General features: G+C 47.8%; 1 protein-coding gene across 1 annotated transcript in view; it reads right to left on the bottom strand.

The window, feature by feature from the left end:
* Nucleotides 1-16,580, bottom strand: part of CROCC2 (ciliary rootlet coiled-coil, rootletin family member 2) — an 85,450-nt gene that overhangs the window by 42,962 nt on the left and 25,908 nt on the right. Inside the window, exons 8-15 of the mRNA XM_026449074.1 lie at nucleotides 15,540-15,636; nucleotides 15,052-15,258; nucleotides 14,616-14,827; nucleotides 14,107-14,289; nucleotides 13,494-13,638; nucleotides 12,907-13,053; nucleotides 12,380-12,610; nucleotides 943-1,136 (exon numbers count right to left, since the gene is read on the bottom strand). Of these exons, the coding sequence (XP_026304859.1) occupies nucleotides 943-1,136; nucleotides 12,380-12,610; nucleotides 12,907-13,053; nucleotides 13,494-13,638; nucleotides 14,107-14,289; nucleotides 14,616-14,827; nucleotides 15,052-15,258; nucleotides 15,540-15,636 (1,416 nt within the window). The remainder of the gene's footprint in view (nucleotides 1-942; nucleotides 1,137-12,379; nucleotides 12,611-12,906; nucleotides 13,054-13,493; nucleotides 13,639-14,106; nucleotides 14,290-14,615; nucleotides 14,828-15,051; nucleotides 15,259-15,539; nucleotides 15,637-16,580) is intronic.

The following is a 16,580-nucleotide window of genomic DNA, read 5'->3' as shown; positions in this document are numbered from 1 at the left end:
ACACACACACACACCAGGCGGCACCTACACACACACCGGGCGGCTCCTACACACACACACTGGGCGGCACCTACACACACACACACACACACCAGGCAGCACCTACACACACACCGGGCGGCACCTACACACACACACACACACCGGGCGGCACCTACACACACACACCGGGTGGCACCTACACACACACACACACACCGGGCGGCACCTACACACATCCTGTTCCTGCCTGCGATTGCCCGTCCCAACTTCTGGGAGTTGCCCTGAGGGCCTCTGGGCTCACCTGCCCACACTCTCCACCTCGTGTGTCCCTGGTCTGGCCCTGCTCCGGGCTCCAGGGATGGGTGTGCCACCCAAGCCTGGGATCAAGCCCTGTGACTCCCGGCTCCCAGGATTGGTACAGGGATATCACGCAGCTCAACATGGCCCATGGCCGCCACTCTCAGGCCTTGTGGGGAGAAGGGTGCTCTGCGTCTGCTGGAAGGGGGACCCTGGAGTGGCTGCTGGCCATCTTGCCACCTCTCAGAGTGAGCCTGCCTAGAATAAGATCTCAGAACCAAGCTGTGCTGAGGGAGGGAGAAGCAGGATTCCAAGGGCACTGTGGGAGTGCCTGAATCCAGCCATCCCTTCACCCTGAACTCCACAGCTCCATGAGCAAGACATTCCACATCTGCCTTCCACCGGTCTCAGCTGTGTTTCTGCACTTGCCACCACCTTCTTCAGGAAGGTGACCCCAGTGTTTTCACTGGGTTGACCTCTTCTAGATGCCCTGCCCCAACCCAAAGGCACCGTGCTTGCCTGTCACTCACAGCCCATTTCATGTGCACACACTCCTTCCCAGTCCTATGCCATGGTGTGCGTGTCCCCATACGCTGCCACACTGCAGACTTTCTGAGGGTAAGGATGTGTGGGACATGCCCTGACTGGCAGGCCCTTGCATACCTGAGATCAGCTGCCTCTTCAGCTGCAAGCTGGCCCTGCCTCTCCAAGGCCTCCTGCTTGGCCAGCAGCTGGGCCCGCTCCTCAGACAGAGCATCCTTGTCTTGCAGGGCCTGCTGCAGAGTGTCCATCTGGGCCTCCTGGTCCTGCAGGCTCTGAGCCAGCTGCTCCTCCAGGGCCTGTTTCTGGCGTGTGACCTAGAGGAGGTGGGAAGTGGACAGTCGGCAGAGAAGGAGAGTAAGTGGGTGGGTGAGCATGGGCCTCTTGAGGGGAAGAAAGGACTTCGGAAGAAGTGATTTCACACAGAATGGCATGGAGGTGAGAGTGGAAGAGGTGGGTGGACCTCAGAAGCACATGGATGTCTTTACGATAGACGGGGCATCCACTCAGGTACCCCGATGGGGATGGTACGGAACTGGGCACTCCAAGGTAGGAGCCAACTGTCAATCTAAATGGTACCATTTGTTTGTCCTCCAGTGTCCAGGGGTCAGGAAACACTACATAGAAATGGCAACAGAAGGTAATGGAAAACTAGACTGCTGCAGACCAACACTTCCACCAAGAATATCATAAAAATCTAGATAGAATATATCACAAGAACATGTAAGAGACCTCAGACAGCTGAAAAGACAGCTGGGACTGAAGCAGCGAAGATCTTGGAGAGAAGGGAGACACAGAGGAATGAGCCCAGCATTTGGTGTCTCCTTTTCCCTTAAGGCATTTGCTGATTTAAAAGTTTGGGTTGAAAAATTGAGATGCCAGGAAGAGTTTCTGGCAGTACCATGGCTTGAGGGGGACAAAAATTAGGGTTCAGAGCCACCAAAGCAGAGAGGCTCTGATACATATCACAAGACCTCCAGTTGTATTCACAGCAGGGCTTGATCCTAGTAGTAGTGGTGAATCAGAAATAGACCATCCTGCATAGACACTGAAGCTCAGGTGTGAATCATCCCAGTCACTGATTGGATTACAGGGACCTTCTACCTTCACTGCCTGCCACGGTCAAAAGTAAATTCTGGCCGAGTGCGGCGACTCCCAGCACTTTGGGAGGCCAAGGCAGGCGGATCACTTGAGGTCAGGAGTTCAAGACCAGCCTGGCAACATGGTAAAACCCTATCTCTACCAAAAATACAAATACAAAAAGTAGCCAGGCATGACGGCATGCACCTGCAATCCCAGCTATTCAGGAGTCTGAGGCAGGAGAATCGCCTGAACCCAGGAGGCAGAGGTTATGGTGAGCCAAGATCATGCCCCTGCACTCTAGTCTGGATGACAGAATGAGACACTCTCTCAAAAACAAACAAACAACAACAATAACAAAAATAAACCCTTTCTGGAAGAAGAATAGCATTGTCAAGATCCTCAAATTATTTCTGTAATTTATTATATATAAGATTGACTATTTAATCAAGATCTGGCCTATCAGGAGACAGGACCACATGACAAAAAAAACACAAATAAGAACAGAAAATAGATATAGATCCTCCCACCCTGGTTATCTAGATATTGGAGTTATCAGACACAAACTTTAAAATAGTTGATTAATATGTTCAAGAAGATTGATAGCAAGATGTAAAGTTTAACAATAGAACTGGATACTAAATATAAAAAATACAATTTAAAATATAATAACCAAAAAAGTAAGAAAACTAATAGACAATGGCAGATTAGACAGAATAAAAGAAAGGACTAGTAACTTGGAAGAGAGACAGAAGAATGGGTTCAGACTGAATCATAAAGAGAAAGAAGGATGGAAAATACACAAAACAGTGTTATAGACACATAGGACAAGCTAAAAATGCCCATCATTTGTGTAATTATAGTCTCAGAAGGAGATGAGAGGGCATATTTGAACAGATACAGGCCAAGAATTTTCCAAATCTAGTAAAATACATCTAGCCACAGACTTAAAATGAGCTGTAACCCCCAAAAGGATAAATTGAAAGAAAATGTCACAGAGATACAACTTAGTAAAGTTTCTGAATACCAAAAATAAAGAAAATTTTTTTTTAAAAGGGAAAAAGACACATAGCCATGAAATGAACAAGACTGACATTTACTTTCCAGCAACAATGAAAGCCCGAAGACAATGGAATGGCTTCATTACATTTCTGAAAGAAAATAATGGCTATTTTAGGATTCTATACCCAGTGAAAATATTCTTCAAAAGTAAAAACCAGGACTTTCTACTTCTGATAATGGTGAGGTAGGTTGTTGAAGACCAACCCTCCCACCTAAAGCAACTGGAAAAGTGACACAACGTACAATCCAATAATCTGTTTAAAAGCATTAGAGAGATACTAAGGCAGTCAGGTCCCTGGTGTTCAGGCTACAGAGAGAAATACATTAAAGTGAGTCTGAAATTCTATGAATATAACAGGTTTCCCCTTTGGGGTATCTGCCAAGTCCTAAGTGACACGGGGTGTAGAGCCTCAGGATCCAATAATAAAGCTTTAGGCCGGGATTTGTGGCTTATGCCTATAATCCCAGCACTCAGGGAGGCTGAGGTGGGCAGATCACCTGAGCTCGGGAGTTTGAGACCAGACTGGCCAACATGGCGAAACCCCATCTCTACTAAAAATACAAAAATTAGCTAGGCGTGTGCCTGTAATCCTAGCTACTCAGGAGGCTGAGGCAGGAGAATTGCTTGAACCCGGGAGGCGGAGGTTGCAGTGAGCCCAGATCTCCCCATTGCATTCCATCCTGGGTGACAGAGCGAGACTCTGCTTGAAAAAAAAAAAAAAAAAAGTTTTAGCTAAAAGACTGGGAACATGGCCTAAGATTTCAGCAAGCTTATGAGATTGAAGCGACATAACTTAGAGTTCAGAGATACCAAAGCAGCCAGGGAATGAAAAGAAGAGCAGATATCAGAAGGGAAGGAAATACCTGGAGGTAAAGCTGAGATTCTATATTGTGATTTTAAAAAACGGGACTGCTGGCTGAGCGCATAATCCCAGCATTTTGGGAGGCTGAGGCAGGTGGATCACTTGAACCCAGGAGTTTGAGACCAGCCTGGGCAACATGGCAAAACCTCATTTCTACAAAAAAAAACAAAAATTAGCTGGACATGGTCATGTGTGCCTGTAGTCCCAGCTACTCATGAGGCTGATGTGGGAGGATCGCTTGAGCCCAGAAGGTCGAGGCTGCGGTCAGCCGTGATCATGCCACTGCACTCCAGCCTGAGCAACAAAGACCCTGTCTCATAAAATAAAATAAATGGTGCTGCTTTGAAAAAGTATGTATTTTGTTTTTATAATTCAGAAGCAGTAAAGGACCAGAAGACTAAGAATCTGAACAAAAAAATAGCAGTTGAGAGTCTGGGAAGTCAGATAGGACTTTTGAAAGTCTTACAGAGTTGAGAAATTAAAACCTGGAGTTTAGGGCTAACTAAAGAGTAGGAACCCTGGTAAACACCTGAGATTTCCAATGAGGAACAGAGGAGAGTTGTATTATATCCTGGGGCAGGCCAGAGATAGATGACTCCTCAGAAAACACGGAAGTACAGTCACAAAGCAGCTCAGTCCTGCACTGGATAAAGGTGATTTATCCCTATTCTGATTTCCCGGAGTCAAAAGCAAATTCCCTCTGGAAGAAGCTTGTATCATTCAAAGCCTTAAATTATGTCTATGAATTACATCTACAAAAACACAAAGTCTGTCATTCAATAAAAAATTATTAAGCATAATAAAAAAACAAAAAAAAAAATGAAGCATCCTAGGAGACAAGGCCAAACTACTGAAAATAAAGAAAAGACAATAGAAATAGCTCATTAGGGGATCCAGATGTTAGAGTTATCAGACAAAGACACAAAAACGCACTGTAATTAATATGTTTAAAAACACACTCAAGGCCGGGCGCGGTGGCTCACGCCTGTAATCTCAGCACTTTGGGAGGCCGAGACGGGCGGATCACGAGGTCAGCAGATCGAGACCATCCTGGCTAACACGGTGAAACTCCGTCTCTACTAAAAAATACAAAAAACTAGCCGGGTGAGGTGGCGGGCGCCTGTAATCCCAGCTACTCGGAGGCTGAGGCAGGAGAATGGTGTAAACCCGGGAGGCGGAGCTTGCAGTGAGCTGAGATCCGGCCACTGCACTCCAGCCTGGGTGACAGAGCGAGACTCTGTCTCAAAAAAAAATAAAATAAAAAAAAATAAAAACACACTCAAGAAGGTAAAGAATGTTACCAAATAACTGAAATGTTTGTGAAAAGATGAGTGTGTGTGTGTGTGAATGGTTAAAAATAATCATTTTAAAATAAAAAATATTAGTAAAGTAGTGTAAGGTTTATAGCGACATATACAGAAATAAAACATACAGCAACAAGAGCGAAAAGGATGGAAGAGATGTCTTAGTAAATTTGTGCTGCTATAACAAAATACCTGAGACTGGGTCATTTATAACGAGCGGAAATGTATTAATTTATCTTCTCACAGTTCTAGAGACTGGGAAGTCCAAAATCAAGGTGCTGGCAGGTTCAATTGTCTATGAAGGACTACTCTTACTTCCAAGGCTGTGCCTTGGTGCTGCATTTTCCGGATGAGAAGAGTGCTGCATCTTCACATGGTGGAAGGCATAAGGGGAAGTGAGACACAAATGTTGCAGGAAGCCCCTTTCATAAAGGCTTTAATCTCACTGATGAGGGTGGAACCCTTATGGCCTAAATCGTCTCTTACAGGTCCTACCTCTTGATACTGTCACAATTAGTCATTACGTTTCGACATCTACATTTTGGAGGGGACACATTCGAAACATAGCAAGGGATAAACGGAATATATTGCTGGAAGGATCTTACATTGTTTGTGAAGTAATATAGTATTTGGATATAGACTGTGCATATCATAATTTTAGGGTAATCACTAAAACTAACAAAAAGAAAAACACAGCTAAAAACAATCAATAGAGAACATAAAATGGAATACTAAATAAATATTCAGCTAACCCCAAAGAAGGCCAGAAAGGAAGAATGTAAAAATATTTTTAAAGTATGAGACAAATAGATGGCAAATACCTAGATGTAAATAAAGCATATTAATAGTTACATTAAATGTAAGTGGTCTAATAAACACTCTAATTAAAGATAGAAGTTGTCAGAGTAAATATAAAGGCAAAACCCAAATATGCTTTTGACACACACTTTATTTGTTGATTTTTGAATTTTTTTATTTCAATAGGGTAACAGGTGGTGCTTGGTTACCTGAATAAGTTCTTTTTTTTTTTTTTTTTGTTTTTTTTTGAGACGGAGTCCTCGCTCTGTTGCCCAGGCTGGAGTGCAGTGGCCGGATCTCAGCTCACTGCAAGCTCCACCTCCCGGGTTTACGCCATTCTCCTGTCTCAGCCTCCTGAGTAGCTGGGACTACAGGCGCCGCCACCTCGCCCGGCTAGTTTTTTGTATTTTTTAGTAGAGACGAGGTTTCACCGTGTTAGCCAGGATGGTCTCGATCTCCTGACCTCATGGTCCGCCCGTCTCAGCCTCCCAAAGTGCTGGGATTACAGGCTTGAGCCACCGTGCCCGGCCATGAATAAGTTCTTTAGTGGTGGTTTCTGAGATTTTGGTGCACCCATCATCTGAGCAGTGTATACTGTACACAATGTGTAGTCTTTTATCCCTCACCACCCCCAACCCTTTCCCCCGAGTCCCCAAAATCCAATGTATCATTCTTATGTTTATGCATCCTCAGAGCTTAGGTTCCACATATGAATGAGAACATATGATGTTTGGTTTTCCATTCCTGAGTTACTTCACTTAGAATAATAGCCTCCAATTCCATCCAGGTTGCTGTGAGTGCCATTATTTTATTCTTTTTATGGCTGTGTAGTATTCCATGGAGCGCGTGTATATACATATCTATATCACATGTTTAAAATCCACTCGTTGATTCATGGGCATTTGGGCTGGTTCCGTATTTTTGCAATTGCAAATTGTGCTGCTATAAACACGTATGTCCAAGTATCTTTTTCGTATAATGACTTCTTTTCCTCTGGGTAGATACCTAGTAGTGAGATTGCTGGATCAAACAGTAGATCTACTTTTAGTTCTTTAAGGAATCTCCACATTGTTTTGCAGAGTGGTTGTACTAGTTTACATTCCCACGAACAGTGTAAAAGTGTTCCCTTTCACTGCATCCATGCCAATATCTTTTTAAAAAAATTTTTTGATTATGGTCATTCTTGCAGAAGTGAGGTGGTATAGCATTGTGGTTTTGATTTGCATTTCCTTGATAATTAGCGATGTTGACCATTTTTCCGTATGCTTGCTGGCCATTTGTGTATCTTCTTTTGAGACTTGTCTATTCATGTCCTTAGCCCACTTTTTTGATGGGATTGTTTGTTTTTCTTACTGATTTGAGTTCTTTGTAGATTCTGGATATTAGTCCTTTGTCAGATGTATAGACTGTGAAGATTTTCTCCCACTCTGTGGGTTGTCTGTTAACTCTGCTGTTTTTTTTTTTTTTTTTTTCTGTGCAGAAGCTTTTTAGTTTAATTAAGTCCCATCTATTTGTCTTTGCTTTTGTAGCATTTGCTTTCGGGTTTTTGGTTATGAAGCCTTTGTCTAAGCCAATGTCTAGAAGGATTTTTCTGATATTATCTTCTAGATTTTTTTTTTTTTTTTTTGAGGCAGAGTCTTGTTCTGTCACCCAGGCTGGGGTGCGATGGCATGATCTCGGCTCACTACAACCTCTGCTTCCCGAGTTCAAGTGATTCTCCTGCCTCAGCCTCCTGAGTAGCTGGGATTACAGGCATGTGCCACCATACCGGGCTAATTCTTGTATTTTTAGTAGAGACAGGGTTTCACCATGTTGTCCAGGCTGGTCTCAAACTGCTGACCTCGTGATCTGCCCACCTCAGCCTCCCAAAGTGCTGGGATTATAGGTGTGAGCCACTGTGCCTGGTCTATCTTCTAGAATCTTTATGATTTCAGGTCTTAGATTTAAGTCTTTGATCCATCTTGAGTTGATTTTTGTATAAGGTGAGAGATGAGGATCCAGTTTCTTTCTTCTACATGTGGCTTGACAATTACCCCAGCACCATTTCTTGAATAGAGTGTCCTTTCCTTACTTTATGTTTTTCTGTGTTTTGTCGAAGATCAGTTGACTGTAAGTATTTGGGTTTATTTCTGGGTTCTCTATTCTGTTTCATTGATCTATGTGCCTATTTTTATACCAGTACCATGCCATTTTGGTAACTGTTACCTTATAGTATAGTTTGAAGTTGGGTAATGTGATACCTTCAGATTTGCTTTTTGCTTATTCTTGCTTTGGCTCTGTGGGCTCTTTTTTTGGTTCTATATGAAATTTAGGATTTTTTCTAGCTCTGTGAAGAATGATGATGATATGTTGATGGGAATTGCATTGAATTTGTGGATTGATTTTGGCAGTATGGTCATTTCCACAATATTGATTCTACCCATCCATGAGCATAGGGTGTGTTTCCATTTGTTTGTGTCATCTATGATTTCTTTCAGCAGTGTTTTGTAGTTTTCCTTAAAGAAGTCTTTCACATCCTTGGTTAGGCACATTCCTAAGTTGTTTTTTTTTTTGCAGCTATTGTGAAAGGGGTTGAATTCTTGATTTGACTCTCAGCTTAGTCGCTGTTGGTGTACAGCAGAGCTACTGATTTGTGCACACTAATTTTGTATCCCGAAACTTTGCTGAATTCATTTACCAGCTTAGGAGCTTTTGGGAGGAGTCTTTAGGGTTTTTTAGGTATATGATTATGTTATCAGAAAACAGTGAGTTTGACTTCCTCTTTACTGATTTGGACACCTTTTATTTCTTTCTCTTGTCTGATTGCTCTGGCTAAGAATTCTAGTACTGTGTTGAATAGAAGTGGTGAGAGTGGGCATCCTTGTCTTGTTCTAGTTCTCATGGGGAATGCTTTCAACTTTTCCCCATTCACTATAATGTTGGCTATGGGTTTGTCATAGATGGTTTTTATTACCTTAAGGTATGTCCCTTCAATGCCAACTTTGCTGAGGGTTTTAATCATAAAGAGATGTTGGATTTTGTCAAATGCTTTTTCTGCATCTATTGAGATGATCATGTGATTTTTGTTTTTAATTTTGTTTATGTGGTGTATCATATTTATTGACTTACATATGTTAAACCATCCTTGCATCCCTGGTGTGAAACCCACTTGATCATGGTGACACACACTTTAAATAAGCAGACACAGATAAGTTGAAAGTAAATATATGAAAAGGATATACCATGGAAACACTAAGCATAAGAAAATGGAAGTGGCTATATCAATATCAAAAAAGTAGATATCAAAAAAAGAATATTGCTAGAGACAAGAGGGGATGTTTTACAATGATAAAAAGCCAATTCGTCATAAAGACATAAATTTCTAAATATATATACACCTAATAATAGAAATTTAAAACACATGAAGCAAAAATTGACTATGGGAAGAAACTAAGGGGAGATCTAGGGAAAGAAACAGACAATTCCATTATCACAGATAGAGATTTTAATGCCCTTCTGTCACTAACTGATGCAGCAAGTAGACAAAAACAACCAATCAAAGAAATAAATCGACATACAGAAAACTCCAGTAAGGGCTTAGAAGATTTAAAAAGCATTACTAAGCAACTTGATTTAATTTATATTTGTAGAACAATGCACTCAGCAATAGCATAATACACATTCTTTTGACATGTTCAAGATAGATGATAGACTGGGACATTTAAATCCATTCAAATAATATGGAGTATGTCCTCTGATCATGATGGAATTATATTAGAAATTCATAACAATTAGGCATTTAGAAAACCCTATTTGGAATTTAGGCCATATACATCCAAATAATCCATGGGGCAAAGAATAAATCACATGAGAAAAGAGAAAATAGTTTGAATTGACTGATAATAAAAACACAACATGCAAAATTTTTAGGACGCAGATGAAGAAACAGCCATAAAAGCAAATAAGAAATTGGAATAGATTATATATCTGTTAAAGAAACTGAATTCATTATCAAATGCTTTCTCACAAAGAAAACTCCAAGCTCGCATTATTTCATTAGTGAATTCTGCCAAACATTTAAGAAATAAGTAATACCAATTTTACACAAACACTTGCAGGAAATAGAGGAAGAGAGACTACTTTCCAGTGTATTCTAGGAGGCCAGCACAACCCTGATTCCAAATCTGATGATTCCAAGGAAAGAAAATTACAGAAATATTACTCACAAATAGAGATGCAAAAATCTTTAACAAAATATTGTAAGTTGAATAAAAAATATATAAAGTGGATACTAACTCATGACAAAGTAGGGCTTACTTAGGTATGCAAGTTTAACATCTAAAAAATTAACCAGTATAACTCACTGCGTTAACAACACAAGGAGAACAATGACGTGATCATCTCAATAGCTCCAGAAAAAGCATTCAGCAGAATCCAATACCCATTTATAAATTTAAAAAAAATCAGCATACTAGGAATGAAAGGGAACTTCCTTACTCCGATAAAGGGCCTCTGTGAAAAGCCTACAGATAACATCATGTTAAATGGTGAAACATCAAATTATTTCCCCACGATTGCATTGGTGGAAGTATGGCCACTCTCACCACTTACATTTAACTTTGCTCTGTACTTAGTCTTATAAGTGAATTTGTCAAGGTCATATGACTCAAAATAAACATACGAAATTGTATTTCACATGAAATTCTATTTCTATAATAATGAACAACGAGAAAACGACATTAAAACAGTAATATAATTCATGATATAAAAATCTAGAATTAACCTAATCAAAGATGTGCAAGAAACCTCTACATGGAAAACTACAAACATGGCTGAGAGTAATAAAGACTAGGAGAGATATACCATATTCATGGATATAATATTCAATCTATTTAAGATGTTCATTTCCTCAAGTTGATCTATAAATTCCAAACAATTTTACTCGAAGTCCTAGCAGGCTATTTTGCAGGAGAGGGAAGAAGAAATTGACAAGATGATTCTAAAATGTATATGAGTATGCAAAGGATTTAGAACAGCCAAAACAATCTTGAAAAATAAAAAGGCGGATGTGTGTACACTACTCAGTTTCAAGACTTACTAAAAAGCTATCATCATCAAGACTGTGTGGTTCTGGTGAAAGAAGGAATAGATTGACTTGCACAGATCAACAAATCCCACATATATGATCAATTTATTTTCAACAAGTTGCCAAATTTAATCAAGGACAAAAGGAGAGAGTTTTAAAAAGTGGTGCTAAAAAACCTGGGTATTAGTATGAAAAATAATGGACCTTAGTTCTTACATCATATCATACACTTGTGGTTCTCACACTTTAGTGTGCAGCAGAGTCCCATGGAGGGCTCATTAAAATCCAGATTTCTGGGCACCCCCCCCAGAGTTTCTGATTCAGCAAGTCTTGTGTGATTTGTGTGGACAATCCCAATGTCCAGCAACAAGTGGATGAGTAAGCAAATGTGGTTTACTCATCCCAAGGAATATAACTATGCAGTTAAAAACAAAGCGCTTAGGGATACACTGAACAATATGTATGGATCTCAAAGACGTGATGTTGAGAGAGAGAAGCTGGACACAAAAGCATCTGTACCGCATGGCTCCATTCATAAGGAACTCTAAAACAGGTGCATCCAGTCCGTGGCACTGCACATCAGAGCAGAGGCCGCCTGGGTGGGAGCCAGGGGCTTTGGGCAATGGCTGAGGGCACGTGGGGGAACCTGCTGGGCTGACAAAAACGTTCTATGTCTTGATTCTGGTGGCGGCTACCCAGGTTTGTACAATGGTCAAAACTCTTTGACACTGTACACTGACTTATTAAATGTCAATAGAAAAAGAGGAAAAAGATGACCCCAAAAAAGGACAAGACAGAATCTGAAAACGGAAGGAGGATTGAACGTCCTGAATGTAACAGGGGCTGCGGAATCTGAGCCACGGGCGCTTGAAACCCAGTATGGGCAGGGTTTCTGCGTGGATGAACGAGGCAGGATTGGAAAAAACCAAGACTGTTCTTTTCTCCAGTGAGTTGAGGTTCCTCAGCAAAAGATGGGGAAATTGGGAATGAATGCACGAAGGCACCAGTGCATACGCAATCGCAGAGTTCAGCTGTGTGGATGTGGACCAGGGAGAAATAAGACAGAGGAGGAAAGATCAAAGCTCTCTAAGGGCCCAGCGTGCAGAAGTCACTGGCCTCAGGCCCGGGCTCCCCTGCCAAGTGGCGGGATGGATATAGAGGCCAGGCCTGATGGAAATCTTCTTCTCTGCATATCCTCGCCCTGCCCCTACCCCCACGGGGAGCCCCCACCCCCACGGGGAGGCCAGCACTGGGCTTAATCCGTTACCCAGACAGAAAGAGCTGGTTTGGGTATCCTGAGCCTGCCTGACTCCCAGAAGTACCTTAGGCAGGACCTGCGACCCAGCCGTATCCCAGACGGCAGCAGCCTGCCCTGCAGACGTCCTCACCTGGCCCACCTGCTCCTGGAGCTGGGCCTTCTCTCGCCCCAGCAGGGCTGCCTGCCCCTCTAGCTGCTCCTGCTGCTGCTCCAGGCGTCCACAGGCCTGCTGCAGGCCCCTGCGCTCTGCCCGCTCCAGCACCAGCTGCTGTTCCGCCTGTGCCAGCTGCTCCCTGGCCCGGACCTGCTCCTGCTCCAGAGTCTTCTGCTGCTCCCGCAGCTGGTCCTGCTCCTGCTCCAGCTGCCACCAGGTGTCAGGGGCTCTGCATCCACTCCCCGCACCCTCAGTCCCTGTAGACCAGCCACCCTCGAGGCCTGCCCCAGGGGCACTGTCTTCCCTCCCTCAGGCCTGGCCCAGGGGTACCGTCTTCCCTCCCTCAGGCCTGGCCAGAGCCAGTCAGGCTCCCTCGTCCCCAAAACCTTGGACCAGGAGAGGAAGTGATCTGGGAGAATGGAAGGAAGGCCCAGGGCTGGGAGACCCACAGCCACCTGGGAAACAGGTTCCGGCGAGGCCCGCCCCGCTGGCTCTTGTCTTACCTGGAGGGTCAGGTGGTTCAGGTCACTTTTGTCCTGAGCCAGCGCCTCCATCAAGGCGGCCATTGCAGCCAGGGAGTCCCTTTGCTCCACTCCCTCTGACTTCAGCCGCCTCACAAGAAGCTCCAGGTCCGCATTGCTGCACTCGGCCTGGGGCAGGGAGGGGGATGCCAGGGAGGGACCTTTAGCTTCCAAGGCAGGGCTGTTGCGGTGGGAAAGGAGTGAGCCCAGAGCTGCGGAGGTGTGCAAGCCAGAGCTCCTGGGCAGACATGATGGGAAGGTCGCCACAGTGGGGAGGTCTCAGGACCAATGGTGGCTCCAGGCACTGAGGCTCCAGCCAGAGGAGGTGGCTGGTGGGCCAGGGAGAAGCCATGAAGAAGCGGACGTGGCCAGCAGGGTTGAGAGCAGCTGGGCCAGGCTGGTGCCTACTGGTTGGGGATGGGAGAGGCCTTTGGTGACTTTGGGAGCTCTGGTGATGGGCTGAGGGTCCCGGCAGGCGGGAGAGAGGGAGTGTGAGGCCAGGTCAGTGAGGCTGGGGTGGGTGGGGGCAGATGGGAGCGGGGGTGGGGCTGGGGGGAGCAGAGGCGTACCCGCGCCAGGGCGCTGCGCAAGCCCTCCCTCTCGCTCTCCACGACATCCCGCTGCAGCTGTGCTGTGCTCAGTGCCTCCCGGGCTGATGCCAGCTCCTCTCTGAGCCCAGAGACCTTCTCCTCCAGCTGCTGCAGGCGGCTTTGACTGAGGCCCCAGACCAGAGGGCGGGAGGTCCCTCAGGGTTAGCAGTGGCTGCCCCATGGGATTTCAGGCAGGCAACCGCCTGCAACTCCCTCCAAGCCCAAGGAGGCCCAGGAGGACCAGGAAGGCAGGGAGCCCTTTGCTTCCGGGCTTCGTTTCTGGGTCAGGGGAGGCACAGGTGCCTCCAGGGGGACAGGAGGGGTGGGGCCCCACATCTGCTGGGTCCACAGGGTGGTGGATATGCACCCAAGTGGGGCACTGGGCCAGAGGGAGTGAGGATTGGTCTGGAGGATGGTACAGCCTGGGGAGGAGCCTGGAGAGCCCCCGCCCCTGCCTGTTAGGGCCGCCACCACACCCTGAGATGAGACAGGTAAAGAAGCAGACCCGTGGACCAAGGCCACGTGGCTGATGGTGGCAGAGTGGGGTCTCTCCTGTAGGAGGGGCCCTGTCCACCCAGCCACCGCCGCGCACCTGGTCTCCAGTGCCCTGCAGCTCCGCTCCCTCTGCAGAGCCAGCTCCTCCCTCCGCTCTGCCTGCAGCAGGAGGCTTCTCTGTAGCTCCGTGGCCTCTGCCTCCAGCCCCTGCTTCTCCGCATCTGCAGCATCTGCCTTCCCTCTCAGCTCCTCCACCACCATCTCCAGAGCAGCCTTCTCCCTGGGGTTGGAAGGGGCAGAGTTGGGCGGCCCTGGACACATTCAAGGTGCACCATGTGCCTTGGTGGGCAGTTGGGGCTGGGTGGATGCCAGCCTGTGAGACTGCATGGGCAGAGGGAGCCCGAGAAGCACACAGGGTCTCACTGGCGGGGGTGGCCCACCCCGGCCCATGCTCAACTTGTGCTCACAGGACTCTGCTGGAAGGAAAGGACCCCTCCCCGGCGGGCATCCCCTCCAGCTCTAGAGGTGCTTGTCCTGACAGCAGCCCTGGGCCCTCAGGATCCCACACTCCCTGTGCAAGGCCGTGCAACCCCTTCACCCCGTTACCTCCCCAGGAGCTTGCAGGACGCCCGGCACTGCTGCACCTCGAGCCTCTGGGCCTCCAGCTGGCCCTGAAGGGCCTCTCGTTCCCGTGCCTGCTCCCGAGCCCGCTCCTGCTGGAGCTTCTGTGCAGCCCACAGCTCCTGCCGGCACTCGGACAGCTGCTCCCGGAGCCCGGCTGCCAGTGCCTGGGAGGACTCCAGCTGCAGGCACAGCTCCTGCTCGGGTGGGGTGCGGTGTGGGTCCCTCTGACCTAGGCAAGCTTTGCCCACTGAGGCCCACCAGGGCTGGAGACTCCCCAAAAGGACCCCCCCACACACACTGGAGCCCCTCCCTGGGGCCATGGGGCTCAGGGGCAGGCGCCATAACTATCCTTCAGCCTGAGGGGCTCATGTTTCTGCCCTCAGGGAGACAGGGGGTCCTGCGGGCTGCGGCTGCCCACCTGTTCCCGCCGCCGCCGCCTCTCGATGGCTGCCCGCACGGCCTGCAGTACAGGGTCCAGGGTGGCTGGGGAGTGGGTATGTGGTGGGGACGCCCCTTGATGGGGGGATGTGGCACGTTGGGGGCTCCTCAGTGGGCGCCGTGGCTCCCCCAGTTCAGTGATGCTGCTCCATGACAGCTCCAGGCACTGGGCGTCCTCCTGGGCCACCTTCGAGGCGCAGAGAGGAAGGGATAGAGGGGCCCAGAGCACAGGGCCATGATTTGATGGGGACCATGCAGACAATCCTGAGGGTCCCTGAGGGCCACCTCCATCTTTGCCACTGGGAGGACAGGCGAGGGGCCGCACCTTCCTGATGCGCCTCAAAGTGCCCTGCAGGGACCCCACCTTGCCCTGCAGGCCATCCGCCACCCCCCCGGGCTACCACTGCACCAGGCTTCCTGTGGCAGACAGACCCCCACCACACAGCCACTCCCGTCCCATCCACCAACCAGGTTCTGCAGGTCGGTTCTGAGGGCAGCGATGGTCCTCGCCTTCTGCTCATTCTGCTCTGTGAGCTTCTCCACCAGCAGCGTTTGCTCCGAGAGTCTGGTAGGAGTTGGGGATGGGGGGGAGGGTGAAGGGCAGGGCCCAGAGGATGGGCACCCAAGCATGCCCTGGCTCTGCCCAGACTCCTCCGTGCAGTGGCCCCCCTGCCGGGGCTGGGTAATGCCTCTGTCTGAGTGGCCTCCGTCCCTGGTCTGAGCACGCGTCTCTCCAGCCACAGAGCCTTCAGTGGCTCCCACGGTCTCAGAAGTCAAGGCCCACACCCTGACCAGCTCTCCAGCCTCAGATGCAGTGACTGCCCGAGGCTCTGCCCTGTCCTTATGGCACCACAGAGGGAGTGCCCACTGCGGGCCTTTGTCCGGCCAGTCCTTCCGCCTGGAGCACCTGTCACCATCAGTCTAACAATAAGTGATTTTACTGTTCCTTCCTTCCCAGGACCCAGCTTCTTACTAAAGACCCCAGGTCCCCCTTCCTGTGGCTCAGGCCCTGGTGTGCTGCCCCGCAGCCCTTGGGCCCCCATGTCCTGTCCTGCTCGTTTGGGGCTAGGTTGTGGTGTGTTTGACTCAACTAGACCCCCTGAGGGTAGGGAGGGCTTCCGCCTGTCAGCCTGGCAGGGTGTTTGTGGCCAAGTGGGCCCCGGACCCCCAGTTGTGAGGCGTCGGCCCCACGGCCAGCAGGTTAGACCTCCACTGGGGAGCCACCGCCCCACTTTCTGCTGAAGCTGCCCTCAAGAGACCTCTGAGCCCCCGATGTGGGCGGTGGGTCTGAAACCTTCCACAGTCACGGCGAGGCTCACAGACCACAGAGAGGGTGTGGGTGTCCTTCACGTGAGGCGGGAGGAGGCCGGGTCCCGCTTCCTGCCTCAGTTTTTAAACAGTTTACCTACGGTGAGCTCTTCCCCTGGAATAATGTGCCCTGCTTTAAGTCCTGAAAACTCCAGATCCGGGTGCTGAGCCCCAGGACACAAACCCAGTGAGTTCCCTGCT

The sequence above is a fragment of the Piliocolobus tephrosceles genome, chromosome 11 (assembly GCF_002776525.5).
Source record: "Piliocolobus tephrosceles isolate RC106 chromosome 11, ASM277652v3, whole genome shotgun sequence".
NCBI lineage: Eukaryota > Metazoa > Chordata > Mammalia > Primates > Cercopithecidae > Piliocolobus > Piliocolobus tephrosceles.
The sequence above is the reverse complement of the archived record's forward strand: the minus strand, read 5'-3'. Positions and strand labels throughout refer to the sequence as shown.